The sequence below is a fragment of the Larus michahellis genome, chromosome 1 (genome assembly GCF_964199755.1).
Source record: "Larus michahellis chromosome 1, bLarMic1.1, whole genome shotgun sequence".
NCBI classification, from domain to species: domain Eukaryota; kingdom Metazoa; phylum Chordata; class Aves; order Charadriiformes; family Laridae; genus Larus; species Larus michahellis.
The window spans coordinates 200236405-200252115 of NC_133896.1; the positions used below are offsets into that span (position 1 = coordinate 200236405).

General features: G+C 39.9%; 1 protein-coding gene across 2 annotated transcripts in view; it reads right to left on the reverse strand.

Annotated features, from left to right (window-relative positions):
- WASF3 (WASP family member 3) overlaps nt 1-15711 on the reverse strand; it is an 82723-nt gene that overhangs the window by 10329 nt on the left and 56683 nt on the right. For both annotated transcript variants that reach the window (XM_074568821.1, XM_074568812.1), the window contains exons 5-7: nt 9028-9162; nt 5522-5675; nt 3268-3385 (exon numbers count right to left, since the gene is read on the reverse strand). In XM_074568821.1, coding sequence (XP_074424922.1) covers nt 3268-3385; nt 5522-5675; nt 9028-9162 — 407 coding nt within the window. The remainder of the gene's footprint in view (nt 1-3267; nt 3386-5521; nt 5676-9027; nt 9163-15711) is intronic.

The window sequence follows — 15711 nt, forward strand, 5'->3', positions numbered from 1 at the left end:
ATTAGAGCTAGTAATAGAAAGTGGCTTCAGCAAGTATTTGCAATACTTTCAAAAAACTGGAAGCATGAGCCTAGAGTATTTTCCTGACTTCACAATTTACAAGATCCTACCAATCACAAGTCCTCAAAAAATGTACGCCCTCCAAATTTAAATATTTCTACTTATTTAAATAACTAATCATCCCTCAGAAAAAATGGGGAACAATAAAAAGCAAAGTAGAACAATTTTCCTTTCGTTAACCAATGGTTAGCAACTGGTCTACTATAGCCATTCAATTCAGAATATTACTGATATGTTGAAGAGTCAAAACTAACTTCACTGAACTCTTAGGCACTGATCTACTAAGAGTCTGACAGTAAAAAAAAAACCCAGAGACTACACCACAGATTTTAAACTTAAAGAATTAAAATTACAGTTTTCTTTGGAGAAAAAGTTCACCTGAAAGAGCCAAATCAAGGAATGCTTGTGTTAGACTTCTTCAGTTAAACTGAATACAGAAACAATATGTAAGTATAATTTTCCTGCTTTCAAATATCAAACTCCTCACAAACCTTTTGCTGCAACAGCTCAAGCAGTTAAGGCAAATTACCAAAATAATACTGGAAAACTGATTCTCTCGTGCAAGGAGTACTCTCAAGGCTTCACTGACTACCTGAAAAATTGAGGCTAAAAACCAGCTGTATTTGGTCAGCTGAGTAGGACTGCATTTGGATGTCTAGTTTGTAATTTGCTAAACAATACACATGTATTTCACCTGCACAGTTTCTCAACAACTTTCATATTTTGAGCTTCTGTAGAATACAAATCACATAAGGAATTCTCACTCAGTAGCTTCAAAATACAAATTGAGCCACAAAATTGTTAATAGACGCTCTGGAATCATTCCTGGTCACTGCTATTATAAGGACAAGAACAAAAGAAAATGACAGCCTGTTAAGCAACCTGTGGAACAAATGGTGCCTGTGAGACATCTCACCCAAACCCTCCAGCTCTCTAAAGGTTCCAGATGAGAAAAAGCTAATTTGCACACCAGGTTTTGCAAAGACAAAAACCAGATTTCCTCCTGTCAAAGTGACACCTACCCACGGAAACTCAAATCTATGCTGCTTTCTTCTTAGTTGGTCTTGTCATGTATTTAATCAGATCAAATAGCACTTCCGTTACAACTCATCACGGGGTATTTCTGTGATGTACGGCTATAATCCTACAGGGCTAGAATTGAGCAATTTTACATCTGGTTTGTAGACTGTAATAAGACAATTAAAATCTACAAAAATAGATGGAAATAAGTGAGATGTGTTGCCTAAAACATAGTCTAAAAGCAAGTTTATATATAAAGTGGTTTTGTAAAAATCTCTCTAAAGCTATCAAAAATTTTTCAAGCGATACTCTGTTAAAGTTTTTTCAAAAGCTTTTGTGTTTTGTCCTTTTTAATATTAAATCAGAATGGGAAAAAATAGCAGTTGATAGTTTCCGTTTATCCCTCTCTAGTGACGAGATCTAAATTTGAAGGGAAAAAGGTGGGAGGAAAAAAATCCAAAGGCTGCAATCATCCCTATATATTTTTCATAAAGAAATACTGAACGGAATTTTAAAAAAACAACTAAACCAGAGAATGAAAGCTGCTTTAATTATTTCAAGTCTTCTAATCAGCTCTGTGACTTATCATACAGAGGATAATAGTGGGATTATATTCTTGCATATACATTTGTATATAATTATACAAATAACAAACTGAATATTTTCCAATACTTTGCTTTAGACAGTAACTTCCACTGAAAATGCTTACTCAACTTTTTCAACTCTATTTAATATTTCAATGCTGAAATACCTGCCAAAACAGAAAACATTTTTGTCTCATACTCCTAGCAGGAACTCATGATTTATCTCTTCCAGAACTTTGAAAATCATGAATTCACAAAATGTTTTAGTTAAACCAAGTCTTTGTGTTTTGTTTAAAAATGTTGTAGTCATAAATTTTTGTCTAGCAACAGAACAAGGAATTCATAGAATTTTATAAAAACAGAATAGTAAAACTTCCCAGTCATGCCCTACAATTTGATTTCTTATCAGGTACCATATATACACACACATGTATTACACACACAATGTATATACACAAATACACATTCACATGTATATTCACATATTAGACAGCATGTATATATGACGTGTACAATACATGTATATATATGCTGATATAGTAGAATACCTTTTTATATATAAACATGTATAGGTATGTTGATAAATATGATATATATGCGTATGTGTACATACACACACGTGTGTGTATGTGTACTAAAAATTAAGTAGCTTCCTTCTATTTCCTCTGAGCAGTCTGTGCATCTTGTTTGGATTCCTTTTATTTTAAATCCCTTATCTCTCACTGAACCTATCTAAAAGGGCACCTTCTGCCAGATAAGACAGGCAGTCATTGCTTCAAACTCTCCTTCTTCAATTTTTTTTCATAATTATCTTCAAAAATCTTAAAGCCCTCAGATTTGATAAAATACATTGACCGCAAAGAAGCACAGAAGTAGCAACTGATTTCTTCATTCAAAACTAAAATCCATTAAGAAAATCTTGATTGCATCACAACACACATCTTGGCTCAAACTGCTGAAGATATTTCAGAAGGACTGAAGACACTATGAAAAAGTCTTTTTTTATGGTTTTGAACTTAGAAGAAACAGAGAATATTTCTCCTAAAATTAATCTTCTCTTGTTGCTGAGCCACAGAGTAATTTTGCTGTGTATTATCATCTTACTAACTTGTAACAGGTGTAGAAAAAAAGTGAAGAGTTACTATCAAGGAATTAAAAACCCCAACGAAATATTTATTTCTGGATAAGCTCATGTTTCGCTACAGGAGTTGATGTTGCTGGATGAAGAACTATGGAAATAAAGGAAACTATAATTCAAATTCTCCCCACCCCCAAGTCACAGTGTCTTTTTCCAAAGCACAACAGGGCCATTTTGCTGAGTACTAATAAGCAGATGCTGGCAAAGGATTAAAGAAAGTATCTTGGAAGATAACTACGATTCCTAAATTAAGAAGATAAATACAGTTCCTAAAATTCAATTTGCCAGCTTCTTAAAATAGACAGTATGAGCTATAAAAACTGAACCAACTGAATCTACAGCCACACATAAAGAGGAATAGTCTTTCCATGCACACAAACTAAGTATGACCTAGCAATTTTTATGCCTGGACAACCGTACACAAAACTGTAATGCACACATTTGCTATTATGTTTCTGCTTTTACCTTTTGTCTCCTCTTTTCTTTTCGCTTATCTTCAGTATCTTGTAACATTTTTTCTTTCCAAAGATCAAAAAAATAGGAAGGATCAGTATAGAACTTCAATCCATCTTTCTTATCATCCCTGGAAATACAGTAGAAGAAAAGCTCAGAAAATATGAATTAGTATTTTTCAAATCAACAAAACTCACCTTTGACGATCATCCAAGCTTAATCTTTTTTGCATTATAGGATGATAGCATGCCAAGTGCATTAAATGCCACTCTTGGTACTTACAGCTTATATTTGGCTTGATTCATGCCAAGAATTTGAGGGGGAAAAGGGTGGAATACACAACCTTTCGCGAAACATGCTCCCAGGCTCTGCCTCATCAGAGCTCAGCAGGAGCTGACCAGGCTCCTGGATCAGCCACCTCACCGGAGTGAAATTCGATGGTGCTGCAAGACGATAGGTGCCAAGAGAGGGTGTGCAGAGGACAGAGGAGCATAAGAATGGAACTTGGCTGTCTCAGAAGAACTGGAAAAGGAGTATTCGTCTCAACCCAGATGGGTCTTAAGATCTGGATTTAGGAACAAGGTGGGTCTGAGTACCTTTGCCCTTATGACAGGAAGCACAAGACAGTCACCTATTCTCAGTGGGACTCTTCTAACTAGGGGAAGGGCTAGGAAAGGGGTGGCAACTGAAAGGTTGAATCCTACCAGGCTACTCTAGGAGGATGTGAGACAGAGCTGATCTGGGCTTGTCAGCTCCAATTGTCAGCAGGAGCCAGGGACACTCAGGCTAAGAAACCACAAAAAAGTTATGCTATCAAATCTTAATTTGACCCCATGGCTGGAAATAGGGAATCTTCTAATATCCTCAACTCCTGGAAATCAATGGGTACACGGGGAGTCAACATGGCAGGGCAGCTGGCATGGTCCAAAAAGTATATGATGGTGACACCAGTCTAGCTTGCTAAATTGGTGTCCTTCAGAGTCCCTTTTGGCTGTGGGTTCCTAATTTCTTCCTTTTGAGGGCAAATTTTGATGGCAGCTGAATACTAATTTCTACCAGCAAGATCAGGAGCGATGGAGATCCAGCACATGGAAACCTTATAACCCCTGAAGCAGAGTACAAAGAGTAGATCTTGTATACTGTCTGGTCATACAACCATAAACCCCTTACTTTTAGCGTGCTAGATCTCCTTGCTACAAACATCTAACCTACTGACAGGGGCACTGAGGCCACTCTTCTACCCCTCCAGCTTCAGACAGACTACAATCTGAAATTTGTTTAAGCTTCGTCGAAGGCAAATACAAATAATTTAAATTTGGTAGATGTAAAAGACATACCAAGAAATATAGTTTAAGTAAATTTCCCTAAAGTATCACTAATAAAACAGGAATAACAATAAAGGTCACTGACACTGTCATCCACATACGTATTAGGACACAGCTGTGCAGAACAGCTGATCGATAACAGCTTTTAGTAACTGGATGCCTACAAACAATCAAACACCATCATTGTCTGCAATAGTGGCAAAAAACATGGCCTTCAGCTACAAATCTAAAAATTTTACCTTTCATGTAAAAGCTCTTAAAAATAAAATACACTGCAAACGCTCTGCTATGTCATTCCTAAAAAAAATTCAAATAATTCACTGCAGACTGAGCGCCTGCTTCAGACAGATACCTCACAATCTAGTACCTCTCAGAAGTTGAAGGACACAGTAAAAAGGCGTTGTCCACAACCCTTCAGACAGACAAATTATATTCATTTCATGAGCAACAATAAAATTCAAGAAACAGGAAAAGAAAACAGGAAAGGAAGTCCTGCTTGCTGCTCATTTATTCACCAATAAGTAACCAGGAAAAGAAAAGGCAAAGATTGCGTGTGCACACAGCTGTGTATGTTGGGGGGAACAGGGAGAATGGAGGGAAGGCAAAAGCAACAAATCCAGCTTTCTGGATAAATTAACCAAACACAGCAGTTTAGTAAATTATTAAATTTCTTTTCGCGTTTTACATAATCAATAGCCCTTGCTGTCTGATCCTGTGCTGCCATGTAACACTTAGCTGAAATATGATGATTTTTTGTCAGGTACACCTTACAATTTTAAGTGTGGTAACAGCAATTTTTTGTTTCCATGAACAGGAAAGTCCCTGAAAAAACAAATCTCAACAACCAATACAGCTTTTTCCTTCTGCTATAATTATTCTCTGCATACAAATAGGAGATAACGGGCAAAATACAAGAACATAGACAATTAATATTTCCATACCTGTAAGGTGAAAGAATATTCAGAGGTGGTGGTTTGTCACTCTGATTATAAATATCAGCCACAGGGTTAGGAATGCTGTTCTTTGAAACTACCTGCTGATCTTGAATTGTTGAGCTCTTAAATGCTTTTTTCATGTTGATATCCTGTAACGATACTGTTAGAAACAAAAATACATTTATCACAGGTCTGAAATTAACATAAGTGGATAAACAAACTCCATTTTACACTAGCTATTTAAAATATTTTCAGCAAAATACAGAAGGAAAACTGGAAGATTCTTCTTTAGTGGATAATGATGACATTTAAGTACAAAGGCATGTAAGAATTACCATAATAAATCAGATTTAAGTCCCACTTGGTCCAGAACCTCACTTAAAATAATGGGACCATGGACTGCCTTGGAAGATAATGTCCTGTACCATGCGGATGTCCAAGGATCTCCCCTTTTTATGAGGTTTAACCTGCACTCCTAATAGCAGAAAGATTGGCTTCAAGCCTGAAACACCAGGTCTGGTATTCCTCTGACACAGCGCATTTTATCATTACATGTGGTATCCATATACATTCAACCCCATTCAAAGTTTAATTGAATTATGGCCTCCACAACCTCCTGCGAGAGAGAGTTCCACATCCTTTACCGTCTTTCAACTCCAACATCTTTCCACATAATTGGACATCCCTCGATCTTAAGTTTTCCTTATCTCTCTATAGAGAGGAATACTTACCTTCTTTATACAGCCCAGTAACACACTTCTATTTTATCTTTTCGCATATACAGTTCTGGGGGAAACAATACTAGCCTTTTCATTCTTTCCTTTCAAATGAAAGATTAAGTTGCTTTTAATTGTTCCTGTCACTTCTAGCAAGAAATTGTTTTATTCTTAATATAAATTTTCCTGAGATGGAGTGAGCATTGCTAAAAAGATCCAGATAATGCCAATCACAATTTAGAAGTGGCAGTAAGCTCTCCACATTATCTTCCATTCTTAGGCAACCTGAAATACAGGGTTTTGACTGCAGTTGAACAGAACACTGAAGTCTTCATTGGCTTGTCTACAATGACACTAATCACTTCTTGAATTGATCCAACTGTTTTACAAACGTGTAAGGTGTAGGAGTAGTGCAAACAAAATGCACAGGCTTGTTTTCTTTTTATTCCCATTGACATTTCATCTAGTGTTTATCAACTATCAAGAACAAACAGTGAGAATGTCACTGGGCAGAAGTTTAATATATTGACCACCTGCAGAACCAGAAAGGCATGAAGTTTGATAGAGACCCTATAAGGTACACAGTTATCCTTTGTCATGATGGAAAAAAACAAATCCCACTCAGACTTCTCCACCCAACTATTTTTGTCATCTGTGGTGAGCTCTTAGATCACTTAAATTCTTCCGTAGCTTTTAAAAGAGCAAAAAATTAGAAGTAGAAGATTTCATTCCAAATTGTCCTTCCCCCATCCGCGTTATGTGAAGTATCAGAACACCATTTTTGAGAAACTACTTTCTATTTAAACCTGCCTTTAAGGAAACCAGTAAGGTATTTCAGGCGTTTTTTCAGATGTATTTATCTGAATTGTTACATTCTTGTTTGAAGGAAGACATTCAAAAGAGCACAAATCCCATTTTTATGGGGCTTTTGAGTGTAAGTTATTTATATTCTTTTGAAAATGTCAATTATTTTAAAATGTTTTTTTTTCAACTGTAGTATTAGTTACATATATTTTTATATAAACACTACATCTTAGTTATACCTAAGAATGTAAAAAAATTACTGATGCAATTAAATCTAAAGGGTTTTTTAAAATCAACCTAGCAAATGACATTATGCTTAAATGCCTAAGCTACCCAGAAATACATTGAGTATTAGTGACAGTACAATGAATTATTATAAAGGTTTCAACTTCTACAGCTAAATAGCTAATAAAACTTCTTCCTGACACTATAGTGACAGCAGTTTGTATACATAGCTTATTAATGGGAAAGACCATTAGCAATGCAAGAGTATGCTGTCAATTTAAAATAAGAACTGATTAAATTCTCAGTCCATACACTAGTCTCCCTTCCCAACAGGCTGCTTTTAATTACTCTGCAAACTCTGGAAACTAGCCAAGAGGTATTGCATAATACAAATGAGACATTAAAAAAAAAGACGCAAAAGCAAAAGCGACCTCTGATGAGGACTGCATTTCCAAAAACGTTGGACTCGAAAGTCATGAAGACTGACGTCATCCACCTCAGCACAGAGAAAGTACAGTGTATGAATATCATCTAGTTTGCTCATATTACCGCCGCAATATGCCTCAAAAACTAATCTGAATAGTAGTTATAATAGCTTGGTTTATATTCCCATATAGCTCTTTACCTCTAAGATGGCAAAAGAAAAGTGGGAGTATCAACTGTGATTTCTGTGTCCCAAAACCAGAAAAAAATCAGGCATGTAATAATTTCCAGACAGTAACAAGCTAAAAATGGAAAGCTTAATAGTAGTATTGAATATAATATATAAGCTATACAAATATAAAATAATATATGAACTATATAAATACTACTATTAAATATAGTAAAATGATCTAGCGGAGGTGTCCCTGCCCATGGTAGGGGGGTTGGAACCAGACAATCTTTAAGGTCCTTTCCAACCCGAAGCATTCTATGATTCTATGATATCATAAGTACCATTAACTACTACTAAGTAAATATTACTCTACTGTCCTGATATAACAATTTTACTAATATTACGTTTTACTAAATGTCAGGAGTCATCTAAACAGGGAGTACACACAGTGGTTGGCTCAGACATGTAACTGAACATGGAAGCAAACATGCACGTTACAGCTCTCAGAGCTAGACAGAGAAACGTTTTACTTTCGCAAATAAGTGCTTTTGAACAATGTAATGATGTTACTGAAATCCTTTGGTTTTACTTTGTATTTACAAAGTGAATGACCAGAAACACAAGCAAGTGAGGATGTAACACCATTTTAAAGGAAATGGCTGTTTCCAGTGACTAGAACCCCCGAGAGAATCTCACCTAGTTGATGCAAACCCGCAGTGCCTCATTGAGGTAAAGATATTAGATGACTGCAGAACAGATGCTACTAACACAGTCTGTGACCACCCTATCCTTAAATAATTAGACCTATTGTCTCAAACTTTTCCCAATATTCTGATTTATCTCCAGTAAGGTTTTTTAGATTTATTGACTTCTGATTTATTACATTCCCAAACTAAAAGTTTTCCCTTTGACGGGAAAATGGTAGCTCAATGGCTCCATTACTACAGGGGCTTCCTGAAGCAACACTAAGTAAAAAAAATGAAGACAGCTATATGACTCAAGAATATTTTTTCTTGCTCTGCTAACATGATTTTTCCCAGCTTGCCTTTCTGAAAAAACAAGATGAAATATCGGTTCAGGATTACTTTGAAATGACAGAGACTGTTGTGTAATTAAATACTGTGGTCTTGTCAACATCACTTCTGGCTCAATGCTTTCATGCAATTACCTACCCTCTTCTACTGTCGAATCCAGCTGGGTAACTTTGACAGCAAGGCGATCAATTCTGTCTTGAAGGGAATTTGCTCTGATGTAGAAGCTGTTGGCCTCATTAAACAATTCACCAAATATGTCTTCAGCATGTTTGCCTGTGTAAGAAAATATACAGGGAAATCCCTTTGCTAAGGGCTTACAAAACACAAGACAAATGGCTTCAATATCATGAAGTTATAATAAAACACAGTAGCTGCAAGATTATAACAGCTCAGTTTGTCATTCAGCAAAATTATAGGCAATAGATTTGGACAAAATCTCAAAATATACCATAAATGCTGCCTGAAGTCTGTTCTCCTGGACATTCTGGTTAGTCTTCCACTTAAATAAATTTTCATCCATATGTAGCTGAACTACTGCCAACAGACACAAAACTGATCATTAAAACCTGCCTCTGTGATGAAAACAAAGGCCCATCAAAGTTATGTCTGGCCATAAAAGCTTCTGAAGTAAATTTTGAAATCTAAAATCTTGCAAACCATTAGGATTTAATTGTAAACATGAGCAAAACCCAACACCAAAACGAAGGCGAAGTGAAACAGATAAAAAGCAGGATCCTAATGCAAGGCAGCCCACTTACCTCTACAAATGCTCACTGTAGAAATGTTGCTTCGTCACTGGAGTCATTTGAGAGACTAAGATGGCACTGACCACATTTACCTGTGGCCAGTCTGGACTTATAGCTCAAAAGAGGAGCCTTCAAACTTTTCAGCCTCCCTTTCAGCTGCCTTATTTTTCCCATCCCTATGAGACTGGATAGTCCAGTTCAGATCTGCAGCCTCAGGCTCTACCCAAAAAGTGCTAGAGAGAACAGGAGTGCCACATGATAAACCCAATCCCCTCTGGGGCCACAGATCCTCAGGCAGGCCCATTCCTTTCCTAGACCTCCCACCTCCCAAAGGAGTAGGCATTCTCATCCACAGTTTGACTCTCCTTCTGCCCCAGTCCAAACCTCTCAACCACTCCAGATCAGAAGCCCCAGTTTAACACTTCTCCTGCCCCGGAACTTCGCCTATAAATTTCAGATTCCACCCAAATCCATTGCTCCTGCTCACTCAACTGACAGTACTGCGTCTACTTGTCTCTTAGTCCCTCCTACCCAGATACTGCTGCTTCATTTAAGATCTCCCCCTCCACAGTTTCTGCAGCCAATACCCTTCTCAAGACATCCACACTCCATCAGTTCTCCATGAAAAAGTAAAATCCTGTCTCCTGCATTTAACCATGCTTTTAAACAAAAATAAATTTTAAAACTCTACTTCCGAGTTAAACTCCTCTCGTTATGACCTGTATCAAGATGAGTCTGAAGAGCAGAAATGTAGGGGAGAGGGAAAGTAAGACTTTGTTTAACAGTTGGAACATTATGGAATATATATTAACCATCTAAATGCCAGTGACTTCCAAAAGAACAGCAATTGTTGACATTTTAAGTTGCGTCCTATAACCAACCTTAATATTTTACAGAGGAAAGACAAGACGTAATTAAAATTTCTGTCAAGATCCCATCCTGGGAACATCTGGAGACCATAATTCAAAGTAAAAAAATAGCCACACTTAGGAAATCAACAGGATCCTTTTCTTGGATCATTTAGTTGGGGGGAAGAGAACAGCAACAACACTAAAACAATATCTGAAAGCACTGTTTGTGAACTACAAATGAAAAAAAAAGAAATTTGATTGCCTTGCTTTGAGTGGAGGACTTTACCTGTAATAGATTTTTCTCGCTAAACATAAGATCTGCCAATAACTAACGCAAAATGTTAGATATTTTGGTGTATCCAAGCTCTGCTTCATATGTATGTGGAAGGTGGATAGGTAAGGTGTGCTGCCCTCCTGCTCCTACCGTCCTCCCCCTCCAAAACAGAAGTCACACAACCACAGAATAGCTGAGGTTGAAAATCATCTAGTCCAACTCCCTGCTCAAAGCACAGTCAGCAGACCAGGTCGCCCAGCACTGTGTCCAGTTCAGTTTTGAGCACTTCCAACGACAGAAGCTCCACAATTTCTCTGGGCAACCCGAGCCAGTGTTCAACCACCTTCACGCTAAAAGGGTTCTCTAAGTGCTTCCCAGCAGCTAGCTGAGATTCAGTTATAATCCCCATTTGATTTAGTTGCTGCAAATGAAAAGGTTATTCCAAGCTATGGAATGAATAAGCTTTTCAACTCTGCAGATAAATAAAGCAGGCATTACGTTCTTCAGCCACCAGTATTCAGAGCTCAAAACATCAATAAATTTTAACGGATGCTAGTTTATCTTAATATAGTGAAATCAGCCTGCGGAGGGAGGACTGCCAGATTCTAACATTAAGCACATCACCCCTAGAGATGTCAAGCAGACAGGTGCTTGTCAGTTATCCTTCAGAAGGCAAAATAAGTCATAAAGTTGATTTGTGGGAACATACTTCTTTTAATATTGTATTTTTTTTATTTATTTTTTTAAAACACTTGCTACTCTAAAACAAGTGAAAGACAGGTAGTCAATCTTCTGTCAGTAAAAACAGTGACACGGTAAAGTAATATTGGAACGTGCTATTCTGATTAACATGATGCAGTAAGTTTTAGAAAAAGTAATACTTCTCTCGTTTTCTATGTTAACATCTTTTTTATTATATTTTTAACAATAGAGAAACAAGCAGGAAAAAAAACCACCTGAAGTTACAAGCATGTATCTTTCAACTTAAGAGCTGATTTTGGTCATTTTAAAACATGAGGTGCTTCCCAACATACAGGCAACCTAAACATTAATTTAAAAGAAAAACCACCAAAGGAATTACACAGTCTTTCTTTCTAATGCTCCGTCCAACCACAGAAGTAGCTGAGGCGAAGTTTAGTCATGACGCTGCCTCACCAAATCCCCGCTCTCAACAGATTTCAATGTCATTTAACAGAAGTGCATCTTTCTAGCACGTCCACAGGTCATCTTCATAGAGCTGTATATTTAGTTGCTCACAAAATAAATTTCCAAGCATTGTGAGACATTATCAAGAGTCTTTCACATATCAGAGTATTTCACAAATAATTGTGAAACCTCTACCCAAGTTCTACAGTAATTACATGAAACGCCATCTTGCCATATCAGTTTATAACATCTCTAGCAGAGACTAGACACCATCTGAATTAATTACAATTGACTTTCACATACTGCATAAAAAGGTGTGCATTAATACATTGAATACATTGCCCCAAAGGTATTTTTTGTCAGCAGTCAAAATGCTCAGTGCTGTAACAGAAGAGGAATTCAACAATGGTGCTGGTTTGTCTGAAGACTGGAAACCCAACAGTGTTACTTTGGCTAGTTTTCTTTCACATATTTGAGTCTAAAAAGTACAGCTTTGCTTTGCATTCCTTGTTCCACAGCACAAGTACATGGAAGAACACATTCAAGCTAACAGAAAGATTTACAGTGCATTAAAAGGGTTACGGTTTTTAACACCATGAACATGCATGATCAAAGAGAAAAGGTAGAGCAATGGCATCACCTGGCATCAGGATGCCAGTTCTACAAGACACTGGAAGAAAGATGACACTTGGGCTCCCCCAAAGGGAGCCAGCGACGCACTAATGCTCTCCTCAGGGTCCTAGGTAAGGACTGAAATGCCCTGCAGAACTAGGTGGTGTTTTGGAAATTGGAATTCACCCAGGACATGACCATTTTATCACAGCATGGAGCAGAAGACAGTGATTCCACCTTGTCCTGGTTCCGGCGGGGATAGGGTTAATTTTTCCTGGTATTCCATGCCATGTGAGCCACGCCCACCCTGAGCTGCCGGGGGAGGGGGCAGGAAGTTGCTGCTTAAAAGCGGGCTGGGGCGTCGGCCGGCGGCGGTTCCGTAATCGCGTTTGTATATTCCCCTATCCGTGTTGTTGTTGTTGTTGTTTGCCTGTTCCCTTTGCTGTCCTGTTAAACTGCCTTTGTCTCAACCCAAGAGTCTTGCCTTTTCTTACGATTCTTCCTGTATTAGGAAGGCGCGAGCGAGCGGCACGTGGTTCTTTGTTGCCGTCTGAGGCTAAACCATGACAGTCCTTTTTGGCGCCCAACGTGGGGCTCGAAGGGTTGAGATAACGACAGAATCCAACTAGAACGTGGAAAAAACGGTTTTGGTTTTTTTTGTATGCATTTATTTTATTAGGTAAATAGTCACTGGTCATCATGTTGCTTGGTTTGTTCTCATGGCTGTGTTACATAAATTCCTATATGGCTTATGTACTCCCTGCGATGCTGTTTACCATGTCTGGAAGAGGGATGAGGATTATCATTCTGCTGTCCTGTGCGATATCTGTTTATGATATGATAACATCACTGTTCAGACGGCTATTTTGGGGTGTTTATGTGGTTTTGCTGTCCTGTCCGTACATTGGACACCGTCTCTCAGAATTTGTTAATAATTTCCCCAGCCCTTTTGCCTCCCTTTTCTCCTTCGGGTCAGGCATGACAGCTTTTGAGAATTTTGAATATCCTTGGGATACTCAAACCAGCGTGTTCCTAGTGCTATGTCTCCTGAATACGTTCCAGGTCTTGTTTAGGGTTAAGCGACTATTTAAGACTACCACCCGGAGATCTGCGTCGGACACTGCGGCTGCTGCAGCCCCTGCGTCGGCCCCTGCGGCTGCTGCAGCCCCTGCGTCGGCCCCTGCGGCTGCTGCAGCCCCCATGGTGGACACTGCCACTGAACCAGGGAACCAACCCGTGCCGGTATCAGTTGCCCCCATACAGAAGAAGTAGTACACAAAGAAATCAGTTCGCTTAGTAAGAGATGATGATGAACCAGGGCCATCACGAGAGCAGGAGGAAGAGGCAGAACCAGAGATAATTACTCGATCCCTATCCTTGAGTGAGCTGCGGGATATGCGAAAAGATTTCAGCCGACTTTCAGGCGAGCACATTGTCACCTGGCTGCTCCGGTGCTGGGATAATGGGGCCAGTAGCCTGGAATTAGAGGGTAGGGAGGCCAGGCAGCTGGGATCCCTGTCTAGGGAAGGCGGCATTGACAAGGCGATTGGGAAAAAGACCCAAGCCCTCAGCCTCTGGAAACGACTCCTGTTAGGCGTGAGGGAGAGGTACCCCTTCAGTGAGGATGTTGTATGTCAGCCAAGCAAGTGGACTACCATGGAAAGAGGTATCCAGTACCTGAGAGAATTAGCCGTGCGGGAGATGATTTATTATGACTTGGACAATGCAGACTTACCCACAGACCCTGATGAGGTGCGATGCACAAGGCCCATGTGGCGGAAGTTTGTACGGAGCGCACCATCGTCATATGCCAACTCCCTGGCAGTAATGGAATGGAAAGGTGAAGAGGGACCAACGGTGGATGAGGTAGCTGGCCGGCTCCGGCGATATGAAGAAAGTCTCTCTTCCCCCCTTGTCTCAGCTGTGGAGAAACTGTCACGGAAGGTCCAGCAACTTGAAGAGAATATGTCCTACTCCCCACCTGCACAGGCCAGCATCTCAGCTATTAGAAGCAGGCATTTCCCCACTCAAGAGAGAGAGTACAGAGGGTACACACCACGAGGCACCCTGTGGTTCTACCTGCGGGACCACGGAGAGGACATGAGGAAGTGGGATGGACAACCTACTTCGATCCTGCGGACACGGGTACAGGAGTTGCAAGGAAGGACAACCACAAAAGGGGATCCCTCCAGGAAAAGTGCCGCCCCAGTTTCCAGTGGGCCGTTCCCCAGACAAAGCAGAAGGCCTGATCTTGCTTCTGATCCTCTTGAAGGAACTTCCAAGTCATTTATGCAAGAAGTGAGTAATGGATACTATGACCAGTATTAGGGGGGCCCTGCCTCCGGCCAGGTGGAGGAAAGGGACAACCGGGTTTATTGGACGGTGTGGATTCGATGGCCTGGCACATCAGACCCACAGGAGTATAAGGCTCTAGTGGACACGGGTGCGCAGTGTACTTTAATACCATCAAGCTATAGAGGGGCAGAACCCATTTGTATTTCTGGGGTGACAGGGGGATCCCAAGAGTTGACTGTACTGGAGGCAGAAGTGAGCCTAACTGGGAATGAGTGGCAAAAGCATCCCATTGTGACTGGCCCAGAGGCTCCATGCATCCTTGGTATAGATTACCTCAGGAGAGGGTATTTTAAGGACCCAAAAGGGTACCGCTGGGCTTTTGGCATAGCTGCTTTGGAGACAGAAGAAGTTAAACAGTTGTCTGCCTTGCCTGGTCTCTCGGAGGATTCTTCTGTTGTGGGGTTGTTGAGGGTCAAAGAACAACAGGTGCCGATTGCTACCACAACGGTGCATCGGCGGCAGTATCGCACTAACCGAGACTCTCTGATTCCCATCCATGAGCTGATTCGTCAACTAGAGGTTCAAGGAGTGATCAGCAAGACTCGCTCACCCTTTAACAGTCCCATATGGCCGGTGCGAAAATCTAATGGAGAGTGGAGGCTAACTGTAGACTATCGTGGTCTGAATGAAGTCACGCCACCGCTGAGTGCTGCCATGCCGGACATGCTAGAACTCCAGTACGAACTGGAGTCCAAGGCAGCCAAGTGGTATGCCACGATTGATATAGCGAATGCATTCTTCTCAATCCCTTTGGCAGCAGAGTGCAGGCCACAGTTTGCTTTCACTTGGAGGGGCGTCCAATACACCTGGAATCGACTGCCCCAGGGGTGGAAGCACA